This window comes from Syngnathus acus, chromosome 10 (assembly GCF_901709675.1).
Source record: "Syngnathus acus chromosome 10, fSynAcu1.2, whole genome shotgun sequence".
Taxonomy (NCBI): Eukaryota; Metazoa; Chordata; class Actinopteri; order Syngnathiformes; family Syngnathidae; genus Syngnathus; species Syngnathus acus.
Window position 1 is genome coordinate 12,927,445 of NC_051095.1, and position 26,833 is coordinate 12,954,277.

The window sequence follows — 26,833 nt, forward strand, 5'->3', positions numbered from 1 at the left end:
AGTAATATTGCTGAAGCTTCGCGCATGACGCTGGGTCTACTTCTCTTTTACTGCAGTTGATACGCCTTTGTCGTCGAAACAATGTCAAATAGCCAGTTCATCAAATGTTATTTGTGCCAAAGCCATGAACTATTTATCCTGTGCTTTTTGGTGAATATTATAACGCACGTTTGTCGCACAGTCGTAGACACGTAATTGTAGTCCCACACTGGTCGGTTATTTTAGCTGCAGTAGTCATCAATACTTTCTTGATGAATCTGGGACTACGTGTCTAATTCTAAAACGGATGATGTATGGGAATAAACCACATATTTCTAGAAACATCTAGAATGAACCGGAATGGAAAATTACCAGCGACGTGGGAAGGGAGCAAGCAAGATGCCAAATACAGTTGGTCGTGTCCAGAAAAAACCCCTGTCGAGAACTCCGTGAAAAATGTTATACCAAGCAGTTGATTTACCTAATACGTCAACCTATGCCGAGCTGTCAATGTCATTCTCTTTATGAGCTTTCCTATGATAAATCTTTGTCACAAAGCTTCTGAGGTGTATTCGTACGTCAAACACCGTTCGCATTGTTTTATCAAAAGAATCCAAGCAACACGCAAACACACGGCATTGCGTCAAAATATCAGGAACGTGTGGTGTTTTTCTTAAACGAGTAGCATACGTCAAATCACCCAATATGACATATCATGCCAAACAGTTTTCTTTGTTGACCAGCAGGGGGAGCAGCGTGAGCGTGACTCCATGGTTTCAGTCACGTCTCTCACGCACATGGTTTATCAGTAGTCCATCCCCCCAACTCTGACGTGCAGATTTGCAGGCGACTCTCTCCACTAGGCCGGTTATGTCTGGGCAAAACTCGTTCATTTACACTTCCCTCATCATGATTCACTGGCCTGGGGCAGTGATCAAACACATCCCGGGTCTGTCCTATCACAATGAACGAATTAATGAGTTGGCTGTTGAACAGGATGCAGTCAATCCACATTCACGTGACAACTAAGCAAAATAAAGGGCTCATTTGGATTTACTTGTGTTAATAGAGGTATTTATGAAGGAGACTATTTGGCTGTGAAATAATCTTTAAAACACAATTATTAAACAAACGATTTGGTCTGCATTATTTTAGTTGTCATTCAGTAATATTTTTGAAGTTTTTCAGGTATCATCTGGTTGTAACAAACAACAACAAAATATATGAATAAAATAGGCACAACTGATGTTTGAGCTGGACAAATCAAATCATGTTTTATTACTGGTCATTAAAACAATGGCACCTGAAATGTCCTCCAGTTTTGAATGACCATTAAATCAAATGCTGTCAAATGTGTTCTACCATGAGTTCAAGTCGAAGGCTGGCCCATGCCCTGCAGGGTTATGTAGTTTAGAATGGATCCTTGACATGAATGGGTCCATTTAGAACAATAAGACATAAAGACATGTAAATTGGGGATGCAGTACCAAGCTACAGACATGTTGGTAAAAGCAAGTTATGTACATCAATTTGCTTATTGAATCCTGGTTAGATAATTTTTCCAAAAGTCCAACATCGATTAGCTATTCGATTGAGTGCCCTCTTTTAGCCAAGCCAATGAGCTCCCAGTTACGTCAGGCATGATGCCACCATGTGTGAAGGGATTCCACTATGTGCTCCAAAGCTATTATTCCATTCCTCTGCAGCCTGACAATGGAGACAAACCTATCTACAGTAAGTAGACACACAATCCGAGAAACCGGGCCTTTACTAAAACGACGATAGAGCTTGAGCGTGACGTATGTAACGCTGAAGACGAGACCATTTGGTGCAGAGCAAAAATTGGCAGCTGACAAACAGGTTACAGAACTAACAGTTACTTGTGAGAAACTGGAGCTTCGGAGCAGTCGAAGCCCTAATCACCATCAGTGGCCTGTGTACAGTCAATTCAAGCAAGGTAACATTAATAGCCTACCACCAGGGAAGATACAGGTGATGGAGAAGTATTTTAGGCCTGTTCACAGCCCCTCTGAACCGGCGGAGATGAAGCTGCGGAAGCACCACCATCCTCTTCGCGAAGATCCAGAGTCACACAGGTAGGATACTTGTGCAGACTTAAAAATGATGATTATTGTTTGTGAAATATTGTAGGAGACAGTCAAGGATAAACCTTTCTGTGATGCTCTTATATAATGAGACGCTTTAGAGTGAGCACCACTCTAACAGTTGATATGCACTGCAGTCGACTTGCGACCAGGCCAGCATGTGCCCAAAGTCAGCGGACACCCCCAAAGAGGACAAAATGGATGGTTGGATTGATGGATAAATGGAGGGATGGTGAAGTATGTTAAAGCTCAGTTAACAATGTGTTTGTGCCATAGGTATACGCTATTTGATGATGCTGATAGAAAGTCCGAAAAAAACCAAGGGCACCACCACCATGGGCATGGTCACTACCTCCGAGGCAACCCTCGAACCGTCACCCATCATTATCATCATCAAATGCACCAACCTCCCCAAACTGATGAGGATGAAATACTTGACCACAATACTCCTGTAACTCTGGCCCAAGCTTCTTCCTCCTCTCTCTCTTCATCCTCTTCCTCCATTTCTTCATCGTCCTGGTTCACGGAGGCAAGCGCAAACGATCCTTTCTGTCTCCGCCACACTGAGCGTCCACAGCATTCTTTGTCCTGCTCCAATATTGCGGACGTACGCAGGGCTTTTCAGGAAGACGACAGCAGCGAGCCTATTATCTTTGCCACGGTCACACATGGCAGCAATGGCAGTGGTGTTGCATTTCCCAAACATGGCAGCACAAAACAGATAGGGAGGGGTGATTTTTCACCCCTTGACCGAAGTCATAGCAGAAGTGAGGAAGGCCTCCTGAAGGGTAATGAAGGCCACGATGGCAGGAAACAATCCAAGGCACCAAAGAGTGGGAGTCTATACAAGACTCTGAGTTTGAATCAAAGCCTGACTTTCAGTGACGAAGACCTCTTAGGAGATTCTAGGGGCCCAAAGAGAGCCGTGTCATCCAGCCAGCTTCCCAGCAAAGGAATCCTGAAGAACAAGGAACCTCAAGCCGACATACGCAAAGCTAAATCGATGGAGGTGATATCCCCGAGAGTTCCCAAACAAAAGAATCCCGGGGCCAGTGGTCAGGGTCAGAAAGAGATTGCGCAAGCTGAGATGGAGCAAGCGAGGGCAAATTTCGTGCAGGGAAAGTTGCAATTCTCAGCTTTCCTGGATGAGATAACAAAACAGGTGATAAGTCCGTCCTATCTCTCTATACTCGGGGTGAACAATAACAAAGTTACCGGCAAGCCCTGTGCACCAACTCAAACGTTTGATCCTGTCAAACCTGAACTCCCACCTAAGAAGCATAGGAAAAGTTCTGGTGAGGAGAGGGAACAGCATCCTAAACAGCATAGGAGACAGGACAAAAGTGTTCGCGGCATCTCTCGAAAAGACTCAGATGGCTCCAATCCGGACAGACTGATTTCATATGCGGCTAGGAACTACCAGGGTAGCCCGCCGCCTCATCAGTTTGTCTACTCTTCCGCTCGAAATGCTCACCATGGAAGAAGCCGTAAAGACAAGAGACTGTCACCCATTGGGGGCTCTCTGACAGAGGACAGGTACGGCAGATGTGGTTCTCAACTAACCGACGGAACCAGCACCAGCCCTGAGTTGAGCCAGCCCAAATTGCGGCACCACTACAAGCAACAAAACCATTCCTTCTATAGCCCACACACCCAACACTTCCCTCAGCCTCAGCACGTGCAGACTGGTGCAATCCAACGTGGTCCAAACACCTCACCGCCGCCCCCCCCAGCTCAGGGTGCAAGAATGGGCCTCGGGTCAGAGTCTTCATCCAGTAAATCAGACTCATCCAGGACCCGAGATACAGCCTCCACCATGACCAGTCACAGCTCGGAGCAGAGCCGGCGTCACGATTCAATGCATGTGGGAAGCTCCAAAAAATGCAGAGTGAGTTTCTTTCAATTCTTTTGTAAAGTAACACAAAGTTGTAGTCTCATCATGACATGAATAAGACAACTGCATTTACAGTTGGAGTTAGAGTTCAGTTCAAATCAGAATACTTTATACCTGTGTCTTATGCTCCTTTCTCAGGTGTGGCACTAATGTATCTGGGTCAATATGACCCATAGGTGAGTTTAATTATACAAACATGTCATGAGCGCTTTTTTGTGTGTGCAATCCTGATCACTAGTAACAAAGGCAATACATTAACCTGTGTGTTTTGTTTGTGTCTCAGGAACTGGAATAAGATCCACGGGTCACTTTGACCCGGGGGCGTGTGTAATTATACTAGAGTATCAAAGAAAACAGTTTTTGGGTGTAATCCTGCTACCTAAGAAAGCCAATGTCTTTGTTTCACATGAACAGCCATTTCTCAGGAACTGGTTCAAATAGTTTTGCTAAGTAATCTGTTTGTTTGTATGCAAGTTAAATGAGAATTTTTACATGTTTCGTGATAAGGGAGTATCCAAAAAAAGAGCCACTATAAAATGTGTGTCCCTATTCGTGGTATACGCTGCAGTATTTGCTGTCAGTACAAATTTATTTGCATATTGCATACTTCAACTAGCTTCTACAATTACGTCATTATCCTGCATTCTGGAGGTCTGATGCGTCATACTTCTCAGGAAATAAACATCAGATGCCACCTTGATGATTTGTTAGACTAATTATAAAATGGCAAGCTCGTAAGGTCATGAATGCCTCATAGGGAATTGGGTAGGGTTACGTGCACGCTGTAAATGGACTTGCTGCTCTCCTGTTGCCGAGGCAAAGAAGCTGAGTCACTCCGAGGGTGGTGTCGAATACCACATACTCTGAGTCATACCACGGCAATGCAGCAAAGTGCAGTGCTTTGAGGGGAAACCTTTTAACTGATGATACATTCAAACTGTGAGCAAAATATTGCTGTCCTTGCAATCACCACAATTTAGAAAATTGGTCACTGAGGTGGATTAAAAAAAAGCATCTTAAGAGTTTGAGTTGTTTGGGCTGACTATAATTGAACAAAATATGCATGCCGATGTTACATGATTGCGTAAGATTGTGGAAACATTCTGCCCGGAAGAAAAGAACTAATTGATCTGTATAGTCAATTACCAGGGGCAGCTTTGCCACAATCGATACAGGAAATGTCATGTCCCTCGTGATGAAGCATTGACCCCAACAATGTGCAATGCTCTCGTTGTATGCTCAATGAGGTTACATCAGAACAAAATTGATAGCTGGCAGGTTTTCATTCTTCTCTTGTGGTTTTACCCTTTAGTTTATTTGTTGAATGTTTTTGATGAGTCAGTCCTGGCTGCAATTTATCTGTATTCAAACATTCTTATCGATGTAAACTATTTTAAAGAAATACAGCAAATGTATTTCATATTTTCTTCACCATTGCATTTCTATAGGACAGACTGTGTGATGCTGAGCAGCTTCAGTAAGTATTTTTCTCTTTTTATGTTGTGATAAATAGGATGGTCAGAAATCTATATCACCATACTATATCTATATGATCTATTTTCTCTTTAAAATACCACTTCTGGTAAAGATATACGCCAAAATCAAACACATCTGTAAAATTCCATCTTTTGTTTTGTGTGTTCAGAGTGCTACAGGAGGAGAATACTGATCTTCACCAGAATTTGCTGCAGACAGTGGTCTGCATTGAAAGTCTGGAGTCAGAGCTGCAGAGGACCAGGGATGAGCTCAGCATTGTCAAAGAGAAATATAAAAGGTTTGGAATATTAAACCAACAAACGTTTATAACGTGGAGGATTATATCAATGCGTACCCAGTGAAGTGTCCGGTGAGTGCCAATCTCTTATGTCACGCTCAATGCCTGTCACATGTGAAGCAATGTGATCTTCACGACTGCAGAGCAGTAAGTACTCAGGCCTCACGTTGATACCATGAATAGTCATAGCAGCTCGTGTCCCCTGGTGATCAATCAACATCTCGTCATCCTGTGACTGGACATAACAGTTACTATTGATTCATTGATCCATGGAACACAGTGAATAATTGTACAAAGCATTTGCCCCAATGCATTTTGTTTTATGTTTGGAGCCGATTGTGACATTTTTGTGACCCTTTTCCCTTCAGCGTAGGTCAGCGTACAAATACTTTGTTTCTGTATCTGGTATCATCATACATGAGTTGAATCAGTATTTCTTTGGCCACAGTCCTTTCTTTGTTTTTGTTTTCCAAACAAGTATCTGTACCTCTACTTACAGACTACAGAGCATGAGCACTTCTGCCAACTGCTTTGCCCTTTGCTAACTTCATGCACGATCTATTATGTCACTTCACACCCATGAGCGACTGTTTAACTATAGTGAACCTCGGCCAGACAATATATTGTTAAATATATTTATTAACATACAATTAAAACATGTTTCACTGACAGCCTGGAGCAAAAAAGGCTGTCTGCTCACACTGAGCACAAGCTTTTGAGTATATTTAACATTCTTCTTTGAGACAATTGGGGTATTAGGACTGACCCAACAACTGTGCTTGTGTGCAAAATCTAAGATGGGGCATAGGAGTGTCAAATAAAAATTGTTTCTTGATTGTTTCTGACTTGCAGCCTACTGGAGACACACACTGGCACCAGGCAGGCTAATAATCTGCTGGGGGAGCATTTGCACATTGCGGTGAGAAAGCCTGCAAGGCAAGAATAACACAAGGGACCCTTTTCTTGCTTTTTGAAACGCTGCTTTGTCAATCGAAGCGGCTGTTCCCTTCTGAATGTGTCTCTCTCCCTTCCACCTGTCCCTCTGTGCACAGTCGGAGAGTATGAGCAGCAGTGAGAGGAAGTACCTTCTCAAACGCGTGTCTCAGCTGAGCTCTGAGTTGGAGGACGCTCACAGGACAGTTGCTGCGCTGGAGAACATTAATGTGAGCATGCTTCCCTCTAGTGGACAATGAGCAAACAAGCATGCATTCTTAACGAGAGTTGTATAAAAAGATCCATGCTCAGTTTTGATCGACACTGTCAAACATTATGTTTAGAGGTCAGATGTTTCTAATGTTTGCTCCTGATTATTCACTTTAAATACACTTGAATTAAAAGAGGATTAGCCTATTTTCTTAAAAACAACAACATAGTGCTTTAAGTAGAGGGACTAGGTCTGGAGTTAGGGTCAGGGCTAGGGTTGGGGCTAGGGTTAGGGTTGGGGTTAGGGTTGGGTTTAGGGCTGGGGTTAGGGCTAGGGTTAGGACTACGTTAGGGCTGGAGTTAGGGCTAGGGTTGGGGCTAGGGTTAGGGCTAGGGCTGGAGTTAGGGTTAGGGCTAGTGTTGGGCCTAGGGTTAGGGTTAAGTCTGGGGTTAGGCGATAAATCCATATTTTAAGTATGAGTCCAGAAATGTTCTTTTAAATGCAGCTTTCCTTTTCTTAGAAGTCGTAGCCTCTTCTTCCGTCTCCTCATTGGGCTTTTTTCCTTTTCCGAAGAAGCTTTCCAAACGTCTCTGTTTCTTGCTCATTTTTTGCTTGCTTCGCGGGCTCGACTGAAGTGACATGTCACGTGACCGAGACGAGCGTCTTGACCTTAACCGACGGATGTAATTGGGAGAGAATCGCAGTTTTTTTTAAAATATTTTTCAAAAATAAATTCTTACTCATTTTTCCTACCTTTGTGGGCTCGACTGGGGAAACTTGTCACGTGACCGGGACGAGCGTCTCGACCTGAATTAATTGATCGTTGATAAAAAAATAAAAAATAAATGTTTTTTCCTGTGCGGCTCGGCGGCCCAGTACCGGTCCGCGGCCCGGTGGTTGGGGACATTAAAGTACATTTCCTCTTCCTCCATTTTCAATGCATGTCTCACTTTCAGCTGCCGTGTCTGATCAAAGATTTACTGGAGAAGCACTTGAACTCAGCTGAGACCGTGCAGAAGATTGAAACACCTTCTCCTATTGGCAACCATACAACCAGCTCCCCACCGGCACTCAAGTCACCTCGCCTTCCTAAATTGGAGGGAGCGGCACACAGCTGGTTAACAATGTCGGACACTGCTACAGCCTTTGTTCCCTTCAAACAGGAAGTGCCCAAAACAGGTCAAATCTCCCCCCAAGGCGTTCCCCCGTCCAGCAACAGTCCACCTTTTTCAGTGGAGGACATGAGCACCGCCATCTATCAGAAAATTGTAGCCGATTACGCTGCCAAACCTCAAAGGAATCTACAGCAGTCCTCCCAGGGTGTAAAATACACTGACATCTCTCTTAAGCCTCAGCAGCTCCACCATGCTGACCGCATGGCTGAAAAGGGAGAGGTATTGGTGACGCTTTTGGAGCAGAACGCTGCGACTGTGACCTCCATGTCTGCCCAGCAGATCCTAGATGAGTTTATGCAGCAGCTGCACACCCATGAGAGGGGTGGTGAAGGGAAGGAGCACGAGTAGTTGGCAGTGGGAGCCGAGCCAAAGAGGCATAGGGCCAGAGCGACGGCAACACACGATGATGGGAATTTAACGTCACTGCCTGAAACAAAGTAGCTGAGCATTTGTGTTCATCTGTCTTGGAAATGCCAGTGGATTATATTGCAAGATTGTTTGTATTGATTTATATTGTATTACTTGCCTTGTGTTTTATTAGTTCTTATAATTGACCAGAATGAGACAAGGTTTAATTAATTTATTACACTGCACAGAGGGATTGACTTTCACCTCAAGTAACTTTTCAGTAAGTCTACTAATATTACTCAAAACGTCTAAAATAATGAATGGTATTTGCAAATAATCTATATTTTAAATAATGCAATGCAGGCATGATTAATAATAATAATATGTATATTTTAGGGTAGGTATTTCTTGTTTTTTGTGATGTAGAGTAGTGGAAAAAACACTGGTAATTAATGAATTGGAAATGTAACATTGATTTCATTTTTTGTTTATGTCGATTATAAATTTTGTTGGGAAAAGTCAAGAAAAAGATTGGTACGACGATTAAAACGAGCTGACGTTATTATATGAGTAAAACAATCTGTGGATGGAAAAAAAAAACCAGGCTTCTTGCTCTGGCCTGGCTTGAGCTTCAGAAGCTTTGCTGAAACCTGCAGAATAGCCATTTCTGGAAAATCCCTCATTTTGCCATCAACTGGACATGGCGAACAGAAGCAGAGTGAAGAAGCAGCAAAATTGAAAAAGAAGGAATTGGATAGATTCTTAGATAAAATATTGTTAGTGTTAGTGTAACACTTGATCCCGAATGAGATACTTTTCTGGGGTAATGAGGTAAGCATGATGCCAAGGTGGTGAGCATGCCTGCGAGTGCACGAGTCACCCTATCAATCACACCTTTTGTCTCTGAATAGTTGTTTTTCCTCATGCATGGTAATTTCTTGCAAACAAAATGAGAGGCACAACATCCATAGAGAAGAAGAAAGCTAATATTTAACACAGATGATTTTATTCATGTACTACTGATAGTAGTAAACTGACATTTTTAAGAAATATGACTAAAAATGATTTTATGCAATAACGTGTAAATACAATATTATGTCGATGTAAGTTATTTGGATTTTGGAAAAAACGATGTTATTTCAATAATAAATAGTAAACTGACATTTTTAAGAAATATGACTAAAAGTGATTTTATGCAATAATGTGTAAATACAATATTATGTCGGTGTAAGTTATTTGGGTTTTTGAAAAAATGATGTTATTTCAATCTGCATACCCCAGTCCTAATTTGTCATCATCAATACACATTGCATGTCACTTCAGAATGTACCACGGTATTTCTGCTTTAATAACAACACTAGTGTAATCATGCCATTGCTTATACTCTGTGCACAAATTTGTAGTTTGGGCTTTCCAAAACTTTTCATGTTGATGTCTTATAAGGGTAGGATTTTGAATTTAATCATCCCTATTTCATTATGCATAATTCATATTAATAAAAGTGTGTGATGTTACTTTTAGAGTCATTTCTTTCCTGTTTGGGCAGTATTGAAAAGCGTTTGGCAACAACCTGACTCCAATGCATTTGCAACTATATTTGTCCTGTGCAGAGTCACGGGGCGTCGTCTTACAAAAGCAAGCACAGCTCCAGAATTTCCAGGGGAGCTTGAGCAATACACACCATATTTTTTTTTAATATACGTAAATATATTCTAGAAACAAATCAAATAAAAAGGTGTTTTGCTGAGGATACACAGATTTCTGATGGGGCTGTTACAATCCCAGCTCCGGGGTGGTGCCATCCCATAATTTAGATTTAGCCAAATTTACATGATTGGAGCATCTGTGAAGGCCGACTTTTCTGTGCTGCCTCACACTAATAGAATTTGTCATAAATGCTTATCATAACAATCTAATCCAACTGATCCTCCTCCACTATCTAGGTGCTCTCTAACTTGCATCATAAAGACAATGAGGTCTGCAGGCTCTCTAATGCATAGCGTCATTATTTGTACCTTTATGCTGGATAATATAATTATTGACTTGACAATATAGCCCCGTACAAGTCCCATTTTTATATGACACTCCCTGCGTTACTTTAGTTTGTCCTTTTCACCATTTTGAATCCATATAATAAAGCATCCACACACCCATCCATTATTTGATACCGCTTTTGCCCATTTAAAGGCCTTTGACATGTCTTAACCAATATTTATGATGGAAGAGTGCATTTTCAGATTTTATTTTGAAATAATCTTAATTAGCACTTTTCAACGGACCACTTGAACGTGGGCACTGGAAAATAGGCAGTCAAGTGGTGGGATCCAAAATGATCGTCCCAGGGGCCACAAATGCAGAGTCCACCCTGCACATGACACATTTTCAATAAGCAGGTTGTCCTCAGGTTGCTTGAGCACCCACAGTGCATGAAATAAATGTCAGGTGACTAAAGCTGTCGTAATATTCCAATCGTCCCTCCCTTTCAAAGTGTCCATCAAAACAACTTTGCTGATCAGACACTGGCCTGCTTTCCCATTGGCCCCTGGATTCTAATAGGATCCCAGAGACTCTGATGGGGGGATTAGGGTTCCAAAGTCTCCACTTTGCCCAGTCTCTGTCCTCCAACCATGGGTATGGCGATTTAAGTGGGGGCACCGCACATGCAGAAACCCACCAAGGCGCCATCTGACTACAAGATCACATCAAGAGGAGGAAATCTTTGATTCCAGCTTGCAGGCGAGGCAGGTCGACCGCAGCGTGACCAATTACTTGAGTGGAATACGTCTTATCTCCAGGAAAAGGAAGAACTATTTTCCTAATTATCAAATCTCTACACCTTCTCAACATCTCGGATTATACACCGAACATTTTCCACCCCAAAACTTCATGATCAAAGTGAATTTGTGCTTTTGGATTATCGACTCAGATTGACTGTCCTCTAGCATCCCGGGGATCTATCTGCTGATCCTTTCCACCAGGAACAACTTAGATGAGCTCAACCTGCTAATAACTCACCAGCGTAGTCCTGCTTTGACCGCTGGATTACAAAACAACCTCTGAGGGTTTTCCTTTTTCGTGCAACGGGTCACCTCTGGATTCTCCTCTGTTCACCCTTAACTTCAGTTGTCGGTCATCTTTCAGCTTGTGCGTGAAGTCGAGCGGTGCGCGGTAAGGAGCCATGGTGCTGCTGAAGATGAAGTTCACCCAGCAGAGACGAGTGCGTCTGGCCCAGGGCCTGTGGCTCTTGTCATGGATGGCTGTGCTGTGCGGGTCCTTTGTCTTTTCGCTGGGGGTCTACCTTAAGATAGAGCTGCTCCGTAGGGCTGAGGTAAAGCTGGACTGAAAAAAAAAAATGCATTGTGACTGTTTGACAACATGTATTTTGTCATATAGCCCGTTGAGCATTTATACAATCTGAAAACATTGTGTTTAGAATCTATCTACCTGAAATACTGAAACTAATATTATGAAGATGGTGACCTCTAAAACCCAAGCCGTCCACACCGATGTCCTATGGACTGACATAGATTGCAGGCATCAATATGCAGCTGACAGCACAGGACAGCTGCAGGCCATCGTGTGCCCTCTGCTACATTATTGATCACCAGTGTGAGCAGGGCCGCCGTAATCTCTTAGTCGTGAAGCAAAGTGTTATTGATTTGTGGCGGCGATGCTTGAGAAGGAGCATTGAGTGACGCACAAAGAATGCTGCATGAGAACAACACTTTCTTCGAGAGTCTAAAACCTTGGAGTTTATAAGAATATTGATTCACATTGTGATTCGCAAGTTGTACTTGTCTAAATCATTCCAATTTGATGTTGTTCAATAAGGCATGGGTAGGCAACTCCGGTCCTTGAGGGCCTCTGTCCTGCATGTTTTCTAGGTCTCCCTGTTGCAACACCCTGATTCAAATGGTCAGATAATTAGCAAGGTCTGCAGAAGCTGGATAACAATCCTGATCATTTGAATTAGGTGTGTTGTGACAGGGAGACATGGAAAACATTGGCTTTCGAGGACCGGAGTTGGCTACCTATGCAATAGGGACTACTCAAAGGGGGAAAACATAAAAAGGGTTCGTTTATGTACTGTATGATGTAAAACGTGTGAATAGTTCACTTTGCAGAATACGGATGAGCTTCTGGTCACTAGATGATTGAAACCACCAAACTATGGGAATATGCAATTGCAGTCCAAATGAATCTCTAAAGATACGTACGTAGTAGCAATGTAAGATGTCTATGTTTTTTCCTTGTCCAGGTGATGGATAACGCAGAGATCCACGTGGTGCCCAACATTCTGATGCTGGTGGGCCTGGCTTCCATCATCACGAACTGGATAGCCGGCCGAGTGTGCCAGGACTCTATGGACCCGAACCGCTTCCCACGCTGGAGGGTTTTCCTCCTGGGCTGGTACGCTATGGCTGCGCTCATCTGTTGCCTGCTTGTCACTGTGGTGGTGCTCAGCTTCGCTCTGCAGGGACGCCTGGAAGAGTCTCTGAAGGTGGGCTCATGTTTGAGAGTTTTTTATTTTTTTTTTAATACTGAGAAGGGGCTCTCATTTTAAATCTTGGAGTTTCATGGCTCAGATTGGGTTGTAATATTTTAATTTCCCAGCATGCTTTGTTACAGTTACAAGTATCACTGATGCTGTTATGCTTCTTTAATGTGTTATTTTCTACAGACAAGGTGTAATATAAATATAGTGGTGTTACATTTCAACTTTTGGTATTAAGGTATTGCAACTTGATTACAAACTTTGTAACAATATAAAAGAATGGACTGCCTGGAGCAATTAACGTGTTAGTAAGTAGGAGAAGGGGATATACAATGTCACAAACAAACTTGATTTGCTGATTTCAAAACGCATATGCATAAAGCAGCCCAGTCCATCGGGAAATCGTCCAATTGTGCAGATTATCCACCCCGAGCCCAATGATGATAACCCAAGATTCGACACGCACTGAATGGGCACAATCTTAAAACAAGTAATGGGCTCCAAGCATGATCAGGAATATTCAATTGACACTTTCAGAGGGCCATTGCACACCTAATATCTTAATCTCTCTGTGTTGTATAGCTGTATTGTATTTTTAGAGGTGCAACACTTAATCCATCACTAATAGATTATCAAATTATTCATTAATTATTTTTGATAAAGAATGAATCATTTAGATAGCATTTTAAATTAAAATCTTACAAATGCTCAAGAAATACCATCTGATATCTGCAGTCCTCTATGAAAGCAGACTGATTATATTGGTGTTGAATCAAAATAAACCATTTGTTCTTACTTTGGAAAATATCAATCATTATTCTTGCATATATTCTGATGCATTACAGACCAAACCAGTAACTGAATTATAAATAATTTTTAATCTAATTGCAATTGTGCCTCGTTTTTAAATAACGTGAAGGAAGTCAGAACGTTTAAAAAAAAATCATTGATTAAGCGACAAAATAATTGACAGATTAATCAAATATTTAAATAATTGTTAATTGCAGCCATATTCATTTTACAATTAAAACACTTGACTAAATAAACACGAAAAATCTTTGATGTCATCGTAAAACAACACTTTGCGTGGTTTTAAAAAAAAAAAGGCCACAAACTTTAAAATGGTGGGATTGACTTTTCGGAAAGTCATTACAAAGATGAAAAAGTACCCATCCTTTATGGTTGTGTCTCCCTCATCTCAGGTTGGTTTGAGGAATGGGATCCGTTTCTACAAGGACACCGACGTTCCAGGCCGCTGTTTCCAAAAAGAAACCATCGATCGTCTGCAGATGGAGTTTCGTTGCTGTGGAAACACCAACTTCAGGGATTGGTTTGAGGTGCAGTGGGTCAGCAGCAGATACCTGGACTATACCTCCAAGGATATCAAGGAGTGAGTACATGATGATACAGTTATGTGGACAGATAAAAGAAATACAGATAAGCTCCTTATCTGCATGAGTGGAGAGGAAGCAGCATCCAAAAGGGCAGAAAAGATGATGAGTGCGCAGGAGAGGGCTATTTGAAGTGATTTACTGATAAAAGGAAGGATTGTAAGGAAGCGATCTCGTGGGTGCGCAAGATTTTGTTGGATAAAAACAGGTGAATAGTTTTGCTCAAATCATATTCCACAAATGCAATATTAATTAGGCTAGTGGGGGCGCATAGAATATATTATTAAGAAGATTTTTTTTTACTCAACTTGCCCTTAAATGAAAGCAAATAATTGCTGTCCGCTATGGGCATTAGTACCAGCATCGTCTTTCTTCAAATGGAAGTGAAAGTAGTGGATGGTTGCAAGATAGATATTTACACTTAAATTACGTAAAACAATCCTCCCTTACCTGTCCTCTTCTTTCATTCCACTTTTGATCTTTTCCCTCTTCCCTCAATCTCTAGTCGCATCCGCAGCAACATAGACGGGCGCTATTTGTTGGACGGTGTCCCGTTCAGCTGCTGTAACCCCGCGTCCCCTCGGCCCTGCCTGCAGTACCACCTGACAGACAACAACGCTCACTACAGCTATGAGTTCCAGAATGAGGAGCTCAACCTGTACAATCGTGGCTGCAGGCAGGCTCTGATCGACTACTACATGGACCTGATGAATTCAACTGGTCCTGGCGTGCTATCGGTCATCTTTATACAGGTGGATCACACTGTCACTACATAGCTGGCAATTGCTAAGGATGATAGAATCACACAAATAATGCAGAAACTGATTTGGAGCACGTTTCAAACTTCAGTGTAGTGAAAATTATAATGAAATAATAATGTGATCATGTTTGATTTTCATGAGATTGAGACTCAATTAACCGCAATATACTATTTGTTATTGGACCCCAGAATGTCCAGGTGAACTGCTTAAAATCCAAGCAATTTGTAATATTCTGGTTTCCTCATTTTAGCAATCTGCAAGAGGCAAAATAATGTAAAAAGCCCAAGTGAGTTGCTGTACACAATGAACATTAGTTTGTGCATGATGGTGAAGTAGACAGAAGAGTCAAGGATTGTTAATGGAACAAAAAAAAAACCCAAGATAGGTCACAGGCCCAGAGCACTCATCTTAATATAGGGCTTGGCAATGAATAGAAATGTAATCGTTATCTTTCCATGGTCATAATAACATTACAATTGTTGATTTTATTAATATTGCCATCATAATGTAATGGTAGCACTTAATGGAAAGCTTCACCGACCAACGAGCAAAAACTAGCATTAGCCATCACAGAAGGGATTTACATTCAAATAAAGAAATGTCACACAATGACATGGAATATATTAATAATAATAGGTTTATATTCTTCTTAATGTGTGAAAAAAAAGAGTTATAGTCACAAAGTTCATCACTTTCTATTTCGACTCGTAATGTTCAAGTATATCTCCATGTGTGCGCCACACTGCCTACGAGAGTTCAATGCTTGGACAGCATGAATTTCTTATTTTTTCTTATTTAACATTATTTTATTTGTTTTGGAATTATTTCGAATGCTGAATTTTGGTAGATGAAAAAAAGCTACATATTTTAAATCAGTCAAAAAGTATTGCTTTCACATATTTTTCCCAAATCATCCAAATCTATTACAAATATAGATTGTTGTTTGCTTTTGTAGTAATATGTCTATTAGCATCCATGTTTGGTGTTACATATCTCACTGTTCCTATCCCTTCTGCCTCACTGCGTACAGATGTCAGTCCTGTTGAGCCTGCGCTACCTGCAAACTTCGGTGGAAGGGGCAATGGCTCAAGAGCAGCCGGAGGGTGACAGTGAAGGTTTTCTGCTAGAGAAGGGAGTGAAGGAGACTTTAGAGGAAGCCAAAGTGAAAATCCTACTAATGCTGAAATATGGCCAGGTCGACCCCAGTGCAGCCGAAGGCTCCGCCGACGCAGAAAAGGCCCCGCCAACATCCAGCTAGAGATTGATTGGATAAAATCAGAAGCAGAATAATGCTGGAAGTTGGGTGCTCACCTTTACTTTACCGTACTTGGTTGGGTGTGATTTGGCTGGTGGGCGGTAGAACACCTTTTTCAAACATTAGGTTTGACTAATAACACAGCCAAAACAGCCAAAATAACATAAATGGAAGGATCTCATGAATGTGTGACCATCTACCAGAGCTTCTGTTCACCAGATGTGTAGTACTTTTTGTGCTTACTGTATTTACAAGTTTAGTCAACAGTTTGACCTTAATTTGAATTTAAAGTTCATCCAGCGTGCACTGTATTAATACAATTCAATAAAACTTAATTCATATAGCGCATTAATCATCTCACAGCATTCAAGTTTTTACAGAACCGCAATTGGATGCTTTGGATATGATTTTAAAGTTGCAATACACATGTAGCCAAATAAAGGTAAATATTTTTAATTGCTTTGTAGTGTCTGCTTGTATTTGTACAAGAAACAGGAAATAAACCAACTGTGAGTTATCTGAGTGCAGCTGGATAAAGTTTGTGTGCGCGTGTGTGTGTGTGCGTGTGTGAGAGAGACTTTGCTGCCCTACATGAAGCTGTCATCTTGTCTATGCAGCTCAGAAACAATTGGATAATCCCAGGTGTACTTTATCCAAGAAATGCTGCACAGGCACTATCTGCACACATAGCAACACATTTTGCAACACAGCAACTACAAGTGCTGGGTGTTTTTTTTTTCCTTACACAAAGCAAAGCAGATTATGCATGCAATATAGATTGGGGTGGTCAATTTTATAACTCCTGATGTTCTAAATGTGTGCCCATAAAATGACAAGTCACTTCTAAAATAAAAATAACTTGCATACTTGTATGGATTACTGACAACAAGGGAAACAATCAAGGAAAATAAGTCAATAAGCATAACTTGGAGCCAAACATGTATTAAAGCTATTTTAGGAAGTAAGGCTCAAAGGTAAATGACAATGTCAGAGTTATTAATTCAATCACGTGTTATTAAATAAATGTAAACTTTATTAAATACATAAAGGGCATTATTACAAATACTATGATTCAATGACGATCATAATGTACATCTGATAGAGCAAGAAATCGTATTGTTATCATAAAAGGGAGAATGGGTTCTCTTTTTTGAATAAAAAATTATTTCAGACATCTCTTTTTAAAAATCAGAGATGCAAATTAACTTTACCAGATGTTCTTCCCCCCACTGATTATTAATTGGCTCTCATTTCGTATCCATAACATCAAATTTCAATAAAATAATAACATAATAACAATGATATAATTGTAATATATTTAGTAATATTAATTAATTAATGGTGAGGGTCAGTAAATGGTGGAATTATTTCTTTAAACGTCATAGCTATCAATTACAGTGCATGGTAAAATCCATTTGGTGCAAGCTTTTATAGGTCAAACTACAAAAAAAAGAAAGCCCTGATGTGCTTGAAAACACACATGTTTTTAACCTGCGCCAAACTGTTTGAGACACATAAAGCCATCTCTAATTAAAATTTGCTGTTAACCATTACAATCCAAATTGATGCATATGGACAATTTGATTTTTTACCACCAGAGAGCGGCAACACACTGTGTAAAAGCATTTTAAGGGACGAAGCAACAGAGACGAAATACTATATCATTCAGATTGAATTGACCTTGGCTCCCTTCGGTTTCTATATAAATCTTAATTTGTATAACCTTTCTTGTTCTCTTTATTTTGTACTTTTGTCTGATTGCATGGAGAACAACGCTGGCACATTGTACACGATCAAATGAGAAAGGTTGAGAAAGCTTTTGTTTTGTTTTGCACACGCACATGAGGAAATGAGGCCTCGTCATGGGATCTCAGCACATGATTTGTCAAATCACCATATGACATGTGTTGTGATCCATTTGAATAATAGGAAACATGGTAGCGTGGAAAGAAGACTGCTTAACGAATGCAACTCGAGCCTTCTGACAATTCCGGTGTGGTTTTGCAATGGAACTGGGCGTCACAGTCATAGAGGAAGAGGAGGAGGAGGAGGAGGGGGGGGGGGTTGTGGGGGGTTAACAAATGTCAAACTACTTCACTTGACAGAAGATGGACTCTGTAAGAGTCACTACATTAAAGCACTGATATTGTTTGTTAATCATCTGCCTGACTGCTGTAGTGCCTCTCATCTATTGTGGCACTGCAATGGACTCAAGTGTGATGGAGATAATAGAAGAATTCACGGAGAGTGCACTGGTGCATTGGGTATGTCATTTAACATTTATCACTCTCACCCAGAAAAAAAGGTCATCATTTTTTTCTGTAACAATGGTGTGCAGAAAGTGTCAAAATTTGACATGGCGTCGTTGTATTGATTTCACGAGTTGTTTATCTTTCAGTCTTAAATTTGAGCAAATTAAACTGCAACACTTACGAAATCTATCAGTTCATCGTGTGCAGCCGAACAAACAGCCTACTTCTCCTTTTTTTAAGCTTCCTTTGCCTCTTCATAACAGTTTTTTTGTCTTCATCTGAGCCCCAACACTTCCGTGTCCTTGGCTGGCTTCTTTTTGTTGTTTTGTTAAAATGAAACACTTGCTGAGTACTCAACTTGCTTCAGAAGAAATTGTGGATTTGTACATGATAAAGAAAATCAGCTGTTTTCCACACGAGATGTTAATCAGCCTGAAGTTTTTTTTCCTTCTGCTCAGTGAGGAGGAGACGTTATGACATATAGGGTATTCATGGTACACAGCACAGACATTTTTATTTTTTGAGGTGGGTTGCTCAAGCCCAAACAAGAAAAGCACCCACCTTAAAAAAATAAAAATCGAACGAACAAAATTAATCCTGGATTGAGGAGAGCTGCTAGCTCGAGCGTCCTGTCCCTCCTTATCTCTCCGCTTTAGTTGCCTTTCTTTTCTTGGCTTCATGCTGCATTAAAAAAATAAATAAAATAAATGAATTCATTGCCATCAACCTGAGAACACAGTATTTATTGTTTTACAGTTTTTTGACAGCACTAGCAATATGCATTACCATTATTAACATACCTCACCATTTAACAGAACTTAAGACCTACCTTTCATTTCAAATCAGAAACCCAGTTTGGGTAATTATTATAGGCCCATTATTATGCAAATGAACCCCTACCACCCTTTTGTGTGTATGGTCACAGAAATATCTGGTCAGTAGTTTCCAGCAGTACAAAAAAGTGAAGTATTGTGGTTAAATTTGCACCAAACACTCAGGGTTTGACTAAACACTGTCATTACTTGTTTGTCAGACTGTGTGATGCTGCGGGTCAGACGAGACCTGTAGTTTGGCCTGGCGGCTGGTGGTCTGCTCTACGTGAGCGCTGTCTGGAGCAGCAGGGAATGTATAGAGACACAAAAAGAGTTTATATTTTTATAGTCAGTATAGACTTAGGATGTTCAACACCTACATTGTTCAGTTTCATTGAGCTAGACTTCATCGTTTTTGACATAGTAATTGCGTTTAAAACAATATGAAAAAAAATTGGCACACGCTGTAAACGCCTGCCACACATCAAAGCATTTGTGAGAGGAAATTGATTTCAGAATATTTATAAATGGAGACAAAAAAAGATGACTCCAGCAAAGAGTGCATTTTTCTCATCTCGGGCAAAAAAGTTGGTCTATTTGTGCACGTGGCTGGTGCTAAGTCCAGCTCTTAAATTCTTCATTGAGCCTGCAGCTTGTAGACATTGTGCATCTTCCTTGAGGGGATTGTACCAATGCACTTACTCAGCAACATGGGAGCTCTACCATGCGAATCATGCGCTGAATGACGTGCACCGCCTTGTTTACCCTCAAAAACTCGTGCTCTCACCTCAGATGCCCAGCTATGTCTAGGTTGTGACTCTCTGTTTACAAACAGTGCAGGTGGAAAAAGACTTCATTATAGCCATAGACTATATAGACTTCATTTGCATTGGCAGCTCTTCTCAGCAGAGCTCAAAACATTGGCTACGGCCCCATTTGGCTACTTGTCACCATGAAGCGTAGACGCACCAGTCCCACCTGTCCACGCGAGTGTAACAGGCTTGTGTGTAAAAAGGCCTCCCCGTTTCCACTGTTGTACTTTTCTGGTCGGCCGCTGAGGTCCATCAGGACCCAAACCTGCTGTTTCCCGAACTGCTTTCCCCCCTGTGCAGTTGATCTTGGGCCAAAGTCCCCCAGTGACAGTCACACGCCTATATGATGTTATCCATCTCGATAAAATCATGACGTCCAAGTCCAGTCCTTGAGCGCTTCTATCTCGCCTGTTTTACATCAATGTATCCCACCCAACCGCAACAGACCTGATTCAAATCATCACCCTGATTTAAAATGATATAAACCTGCATGAACAATATCTCCTCGTTTACAGTTTCTTTCTTCGGATTCCGATTCGCTCTTAGGTTCATCTCTTTGAGAAGATGGTGGAGATGGAGAACGGTGTCTCACTCGACAGGCAGTACATCGAAGTGAACTCCGATTCCCATAATTCCCGGGACTGCTACCTCAGACTGACCAATGGGATTTTCCTCAATGAGGTCATGAGGATCATGTAAGGCTTGTTTACACTCGGTTACATGTCAGGATGCCGTCGGGCAGCATGGTGGACAAGTGGTTATCACATTTTCCTCACAGTTCAGGATTGGAATCTCTGCTTTGGTATCCATTAGCACTTTATGCACTTTGTTAATCAAAGACTAAACTGTCCATCGGTGTAAATAATTGTTTATCTACTGCTGCAGCTCATCTAGTATGACCCTAATAAGAAAAATTGCGATAAAAATGGGATGGATGAATACTCTGCAATTTTCTGTGCCAGATAAAAGAAATTGGATATAAAAAAGACAAACGTTAACAAGTGTAACATTGCAATCAGATTAGAGGGGAACAAAAAACAGCAGCGCACATTTGAAGTTTATTTTTTGAAGCGTTATTCAAATTAAAAATACTTTTTATTGTCTTGCAAATGCTTAACATAGCATTTATCACACTCACAGTTATAATGCTTGCATTGTTCTACAGTCACTTTGATAAATCGCATTAATTCACGTTCCATTCATATTTGCTACGAGTATCCACTGAAACATGAAATGAGCTCTGCATACGTGGCACCCTGTTAGTCATCTCTAGTGAATTCCTCATCAGCGCGTTCAATTTTGACCTCATTCAGGCCATAGCTCTGCAATTGACAAGACAGCTTTTTCGGTCAGTAGTTGTCAGAAGGCTGATTAATTTGGCCTGACTTAACCTTGGTTATTTCAACAGCTAATTGCATGAGGATTCACACTGGCAGCATGTCAGGCCCATTAAAATTTGATTCACCGACTGCAGAATTCCACCATTGTGCACAGATTTTTCTTCCTCTTGAGCTGAAATGGAGCAACGAGCTGCAGTCAATACACTTCTATGTTTATGTAACGCGTGTGATTGTGTGTCGCAGAGACCCCAACCCGAGAGTGGAGAGGTTGTACGACAGCGACATGGACGACTACATGCAGAGAATACAGAATTTCTCCATCTTAAATCGACACCTCCGAGCCTTCTACCAGGTAGGGGAGAGGTCACGATGCTACGATATGATTATCAAGAAGGAAAGCTTGACAATATAGAGTGGAAATCTGTTTGGATTTCTTCAGTATCCTGATCCCCTAATAGCACACAAGATAGCGTGAGTTTTCACAAATTTGGAGCGTCATTTTATAAACTTGGCATTTTTAAAATCACTCAAATATGTCAGGGTTGTTACCTACACCGTTACTGTGACATTCACAAGATATTTATTTTCACTTCCTCAGGACTTTAAGGATTATCTTTTAGTAATTAATGGCTAATTTTAGTTGACGAGACTTACTAATGAGATTTGCTTTGCCAAAAATGCATACGACATAAAAGCATTTCCAGATGAAAAAGAGGTACAACGGCTCTTTCAGGGCAAAAACTGAAACAACTTTTAGCGCATTATAAATAGAAAAGCCTCTTAAAAGGCAGAAACATTCTTCTACAAAAACATAACTCAAGGCTACAAGGGAGAGGGAGGGATAAAGGAGAGCGTTTCTTGCTGTAGCTTTGCAAAAACAGAGAACAAGATGGAGAAGTGAAGCAACGATTAGTCCCACTACAAGAGCATTCCTCCTCGGGATATTGTAAAGAGTCGGAAGTGCACTCAGGGGATGGCGCAGCATTTGCACGAACAAGAAGATGAAAGAGAACATTTCCTTCCTCCATTACGAAGCAAATTGGGCAATTTCCTTTAAGCCGCCGCTGTGGATGGTGGTCGGGCTAGTCTTGCGAACAGGTTCAGACAATCTATCAAATAAGCCGCAAAATCATTTTTGTGCGGCGCGTATGTGCTGGTGTCATTTGAGGAAATGACAATCTAGGAGGATTGACGAGACACAGAAAGTCTCCCCGAGCACCAGTCAGGTGGAGTTGCTAGTCACACAACATAGCAACCGCAGTTTTAAGGGTTTCACTTCCTTTTTTTTTAGTGAGTCACTCAAGTTTTGCAAACGCAGAGCAATGCAAGCCTCTGACACTGTTGATAATTGATTCACATTAAGTAAGACAAGGCCAATGTGTGTTTGACACTAGGCCTCTTGACAGCAATGTTCTTCTTACATAAAATAATATGTTGGGGACAAGCACACAATCGGTGGGGATTAATTACAAAAGTTCACAACTAAAATAAAGTGAGCTGCCAGTGCCCAGGGAATGTCAAGAATTGGCAGCTTGAACCTGCTGTATAGTGCAATACTGAAACTTTTGGAACCAAAACAATCCTATCCAAAGTAACGGGACACAGTTGTTCGTAATATTCTAAGACTGGGACAAGTCAGATGAATGAATGAATATTCTCATCAATCAACAGCAAAAGTCAGAACCTTGAAAACTGTCACAAAAATGACAACTACAAATCATGTTTTTGCCTGTTTCACCTTTGTCTGTGTTGCTTTCATGATGATTGTTTACAATGTTTTCTGTTTCTTGTTTTGTTAGAGCTCATCAATTAGTTCCGCGTTGTGTCACGTCAACATAAACACCGAAGCTCTTAAACTAAAACACACTTGATAATGTCGTAATGATGAGAATAGGAAACGACTGATTTAAAACAGTTGAAATTACTACCGAGATGACAGGAGCGTGCTGTGACGACAGTAAAATGATAAAACTTCCTTCTTATTTTCAATTTTTAGTCAAAGAATGTGAAAATCAAGTGTAAGAACAGGTTATCACATTATTTAAAAATAAATGCAAGACTGCAGTGGATTTTTACATTTTTTTGGGGAGGGGGACAACCCCATTATTTGCCAAAGCCCCTTCTTATTGGCATTTTTTGACTCGATATTTTGATTAGTCACATTAAAAAAAAAGTCTTAATAATGGCAGATTTTCCCAATCCACTGTCAAGCTCAGTGAATAGCTGGGTTTCTGCTGCAGATATTATTTGTAATGGAACTACTGCTCTCTATTTGAGATTGCTCCATTTTCTATATAGTGCTTGTCATCATTAGGGTCATGGTTAGTTGAAGCCTATCCCAGCTGTCTTTGGCCGAGAGGCAGGGTACATCAGCCAATTGCAGAGTTCTATTCAATAAAAGACACAATAAAAATCTGGATTCGTCACCTCCAGATATAAAGCTAATGAACATCCCAAAGTGGCATGGTTTTAATTAAGATAGATAAACTACAGAGGAAATCTGGTGTGTAAAAGTGCATCAATCTCAACAGTTCTCTAATCAGCAGCGGAAGATGATGCGATATGGAGATCACATTGTTGTAGATGGATTTTAATTCTCTTCACTAGTGTAGCCAGAAGCCCGGTAGAAATGTTGATTTCTGAATGCCCAACTTAAAAGCGGTTGATTATTTTCAGAGGCGGACTTGTCGAGAGATCATCGTTTGCTTTGGAAAACTGCACTTCTATTAGCAATGCAGGCTGGCAGATGCTGGCAGCAGATAATTGCAGTCAGCCATGCCTTTAATCCTTGGAATAAAAATGTATTGATGATGGCGCCAAATGCTTGTATCTACTCTACACTTTTGTCCTATCCCTGTCAGACTGCGGAAGGAATTGCCCTTTAGCATGACGACAGCAAGAGCAATCTTCAAAACAGAACTGTTACATTTCACGCAACATGTCTGTCTGGCTCCACAATTATTTGCACGGAGCAGCGCTGCTTCACATTAGAAGCAGAAATCTCAGGTTGGCTGCACTCAAAGGCCGCTGTACATTGCCTCTCCAACAGCGTGCACTTAAAACCTTCCGGATGCGGCAGAGTGAGCTGTAATTGGGGCCCCCCACCACCAAACGCTCTTATGATTGCGTGTCCATGGATATAGCAGGAAAATACAAACAGGTGGTAGAGCAGCAAGCCAAAGTCAGTCCGTGGCTCTGTGACAAGAGGCATTTTTGTTTTTTTTAATTAACAGCGAAATAGTTTGGTCATCATTACTGAAGCCCGTGTTCTCTATACATGGCAAAGTAGCAGCTTGGAAGGAGGCACAGTTTGTCTGTCTTTTTATGTGAACCGCATCCAAAACAAAAAACAAAGACTTGAAGTTGTTTATGCCAAAAATGACAGGTTTCTGGACAGGCAATTTATGACAATATCCAGTTAGATTTAATTATTCTCGGAATTTGCCAGTAGATTTGTTCAAAATGAGCTGGCAGCCACACTATCGCTCTGGCTATCACTCCAAAACTGCCTAAGAAGGTTCAACGGAAAAACGATCTTCGTATTGATGACAGATATCTCGATATTGATACGATGCGACTATGACGTCATTGAATGTCCTCATAAAAATGGATGTGTAAAATGCATTGTTAGTGATTAGAACACACTGTAAGTCATCAACATTAGCATAAAAGTCACTAATACATAAAGTAGAAATTGGAACATTGGATAGCAGGATAAATTGGATGGAAATGAGTTTTTATTTTGTGCAATGTGCTCCTTGTACAAATGTGTTTGCGTGCATGCACCTGCAAATGATAGAGGATGACTACTTTAAATGTGAAGGCGACCCGTGGGAGTGAATTTTGAACATTGGCCACATGCTGGCTCATCCTGCATGTCTGGTCTCAGTGAACCGGCATCGTCGTCATCATCGACATTTTCCACCAACTTGTTTGTGTTGGAAACAAAGAGACGAGCTTTTGCTTCCCTAGTACTTTTTGAAGAGTTTTTGTTTTCAGTCGAACAGATTGTTAATAGACCCAAGTGAAGCACATTCTGTCGCAACAGAGAGACTCAAGATGGCGATAACTTCACAAAGGTGCTATTTTGTGTTCATAATAGACTTTGTGTCAAGGCAGTGATTGGTGTTGCTGTTCGTCTTACGTCAAGCTCCATTGACATTGTTTACTGTACATTTGAGATGTGAACAAACAGTGCTGACGAGAGTGTAAAACTAAAGGATTGTTTCCACTCCCTGGCAAACGTTTGCAAATGATATTTTTAAACAATGTTTGGAAGCTTTTGGAAATATTATATTTCACAGTAAAATGATTTTAACTCAAATATTCAGAAACTGTAACGTATATGTATAAAGCAATCATATGTTTGGCTGATCATTTGTAACGGTTTGCGTATAGGAGGACCTGCAGCAGTTGATACTGATGCCACTCCCAAACGTTGCCATTTTGGGCCAGGACCCCTTCACAGGTACAAGCAAATTATGTGATCCCATCTGTGCCGCCATTCGACTTCAATCTTTATCAGTGCAGAGCATTACGGTGATAATGATCACGAGGCCATGATGGTGATGATAATGATGGCACTCAACTGTATCTCTGTGTGTTCAGAGGCAGCTGTGGAGGAACTTAGACGCTTGCTGCTGCTCCTGCTCGGCTGCGCTGTGCAGGTGAGGAGACAAGTGCTATCGAGTGAGGCCATTAGTGGAACAAGTATTGTCCCTGGCAGAGACCAGTAGGAATGCCTGGCTCACAACTTCAGCATTTTTGTTACTATTTTACAACTTGTGGCCTGTTTGACACCATCAGACCTACTATGTCGAAGATTTAATAGATTTAATAACATGAGGATAATTTAATTTATTCAAGTCTAGCTATCCAGACAGTGCCATTAACCACACAATAAATTTATATAATACTGTATGGGGGATTTCGTCCAAAAATTCTTATATTATACTCATATGTAGTAATTTGAATACTGACATCTTTGCTCATAAAAGGTCATTCCCGCTACATGAAGTAAAAAGAGAAAAACGTGTCATTTCTTTTTTCCAAGATTAACAAATGAACCAGTTTAGCTCAGTCCAAGGGTCGATACATAATTGTTAAGAAAGAATGATGACAATAAAAAACAAAAACAAACAATTCTAAACCTTCACCAAAGTTCTACACTCTTGGAAAAGTACAATCATTAGGTCTGGCTTTGCAAGGAGAACAAATGAGACAGAACTGAGAGCCCAGGGTGTGCAGTGTGGGCTAACGTTGTGCAGCGAAGCACTGAAGCCTTCAAAACTTCGCA

At 41.0% G+C, this 26,833-nt stretch overlaps 3 protein-coding genes across 5 annotated transcripts in view; all 3 read left to right on the plus strand.

Moving 5' to 3' along the window:
- Nucleotides 1-1,701: 1,701 nt before the first annotated feature.
- Nucleotides 1,702-8,582, plus strand: LOC119129299. The gene is made up of 7 exons (XM_037262458.1): nucleotides 1,702-2,075; nucleotides 2,361-3,972; nucleotides 5,427-5,455; nucleotides 5,624-5,752; nucleotides 6,605-6,671; nucleotides 6,805-6,915; nucleotides 7,853-8,582. Exons 1-7 carry the CDS (start codon nucleotides 1,975-1,977, stop codon nucleotides 8,417-8,419), a joined length of 2,616 nt encoding a protein of 871 aa, XP_037118353.1. The 5' UTR covers nucleotides 1,702-1,974; the 3' UTR covers nucleotides 8,420-8,582.
- A 2,457-nt stretch (nucleotides 8,583-11,039) lies between these two features.
- On the plus strand, nucleotides 11,040-16,844 carry rom1b (retinal outer segment membrane protein 1b). Its single transcript, XM_037262476.1, has 5 exons — nucleotides 11,040-11,747; nucleotides 12,678-12,920; nucleotides 14,117-14,304; nucleotides 14,811-15,057; nucleotides 16,097-16,844. Exons 1-5 carry the CDS (start codon nucleotides 11,598-11,600, stop codon nucleotides 16,322-16,324), a joined length of 1,056 nt encoding a protein of 351 aa, XP_037118371.1. The 5' UTR covers nucleotides 11,040-11,597; the 3' UTR covers nucleotides 16,325-16,844.
- A 1,551-nt stretch (nucleotides 16,845-18,395) lies between these two features.
- ccdc88b (coiled-coil domain containing 88B) overlaps nucleotides 18,396-26,833 on the plus strand; it is a 37,811-nt gene continuing 29,373 nt past the window's right edge. For all 3 annotated transcript variants that reach the window (XM_037262419.1, XM_037262420.1, XM_037262421.1), the window contains exons 1-5: nucleotides 18,396-18,585; nucleotides 20,744-20,892; nucleotides 21,781-21,889; nucleotides 25,936-26,005; nucleotides 26,146-26,204. In XM_037262419.1, coding sequence (XP_037118314.1) covers nucleotides 18,526-18,585; nucleotides 20,744-20,892; nucleotides 21,781-21,889; nucleotides 25,936-26,005; nucleotides 26,146-26,204 — 447 coding nt within the window. In that variant the 5' untranslated portion in view covers nucleotides 18,396-18,525. The remainder of the gene's footprint in view (nucleotides 18,586-20,743; nucleotides 20,893-21,780; nucleotides 21,890-25,935; nucleotides 26,006-26,145; nucleotides 26,205-26,833) is intronic.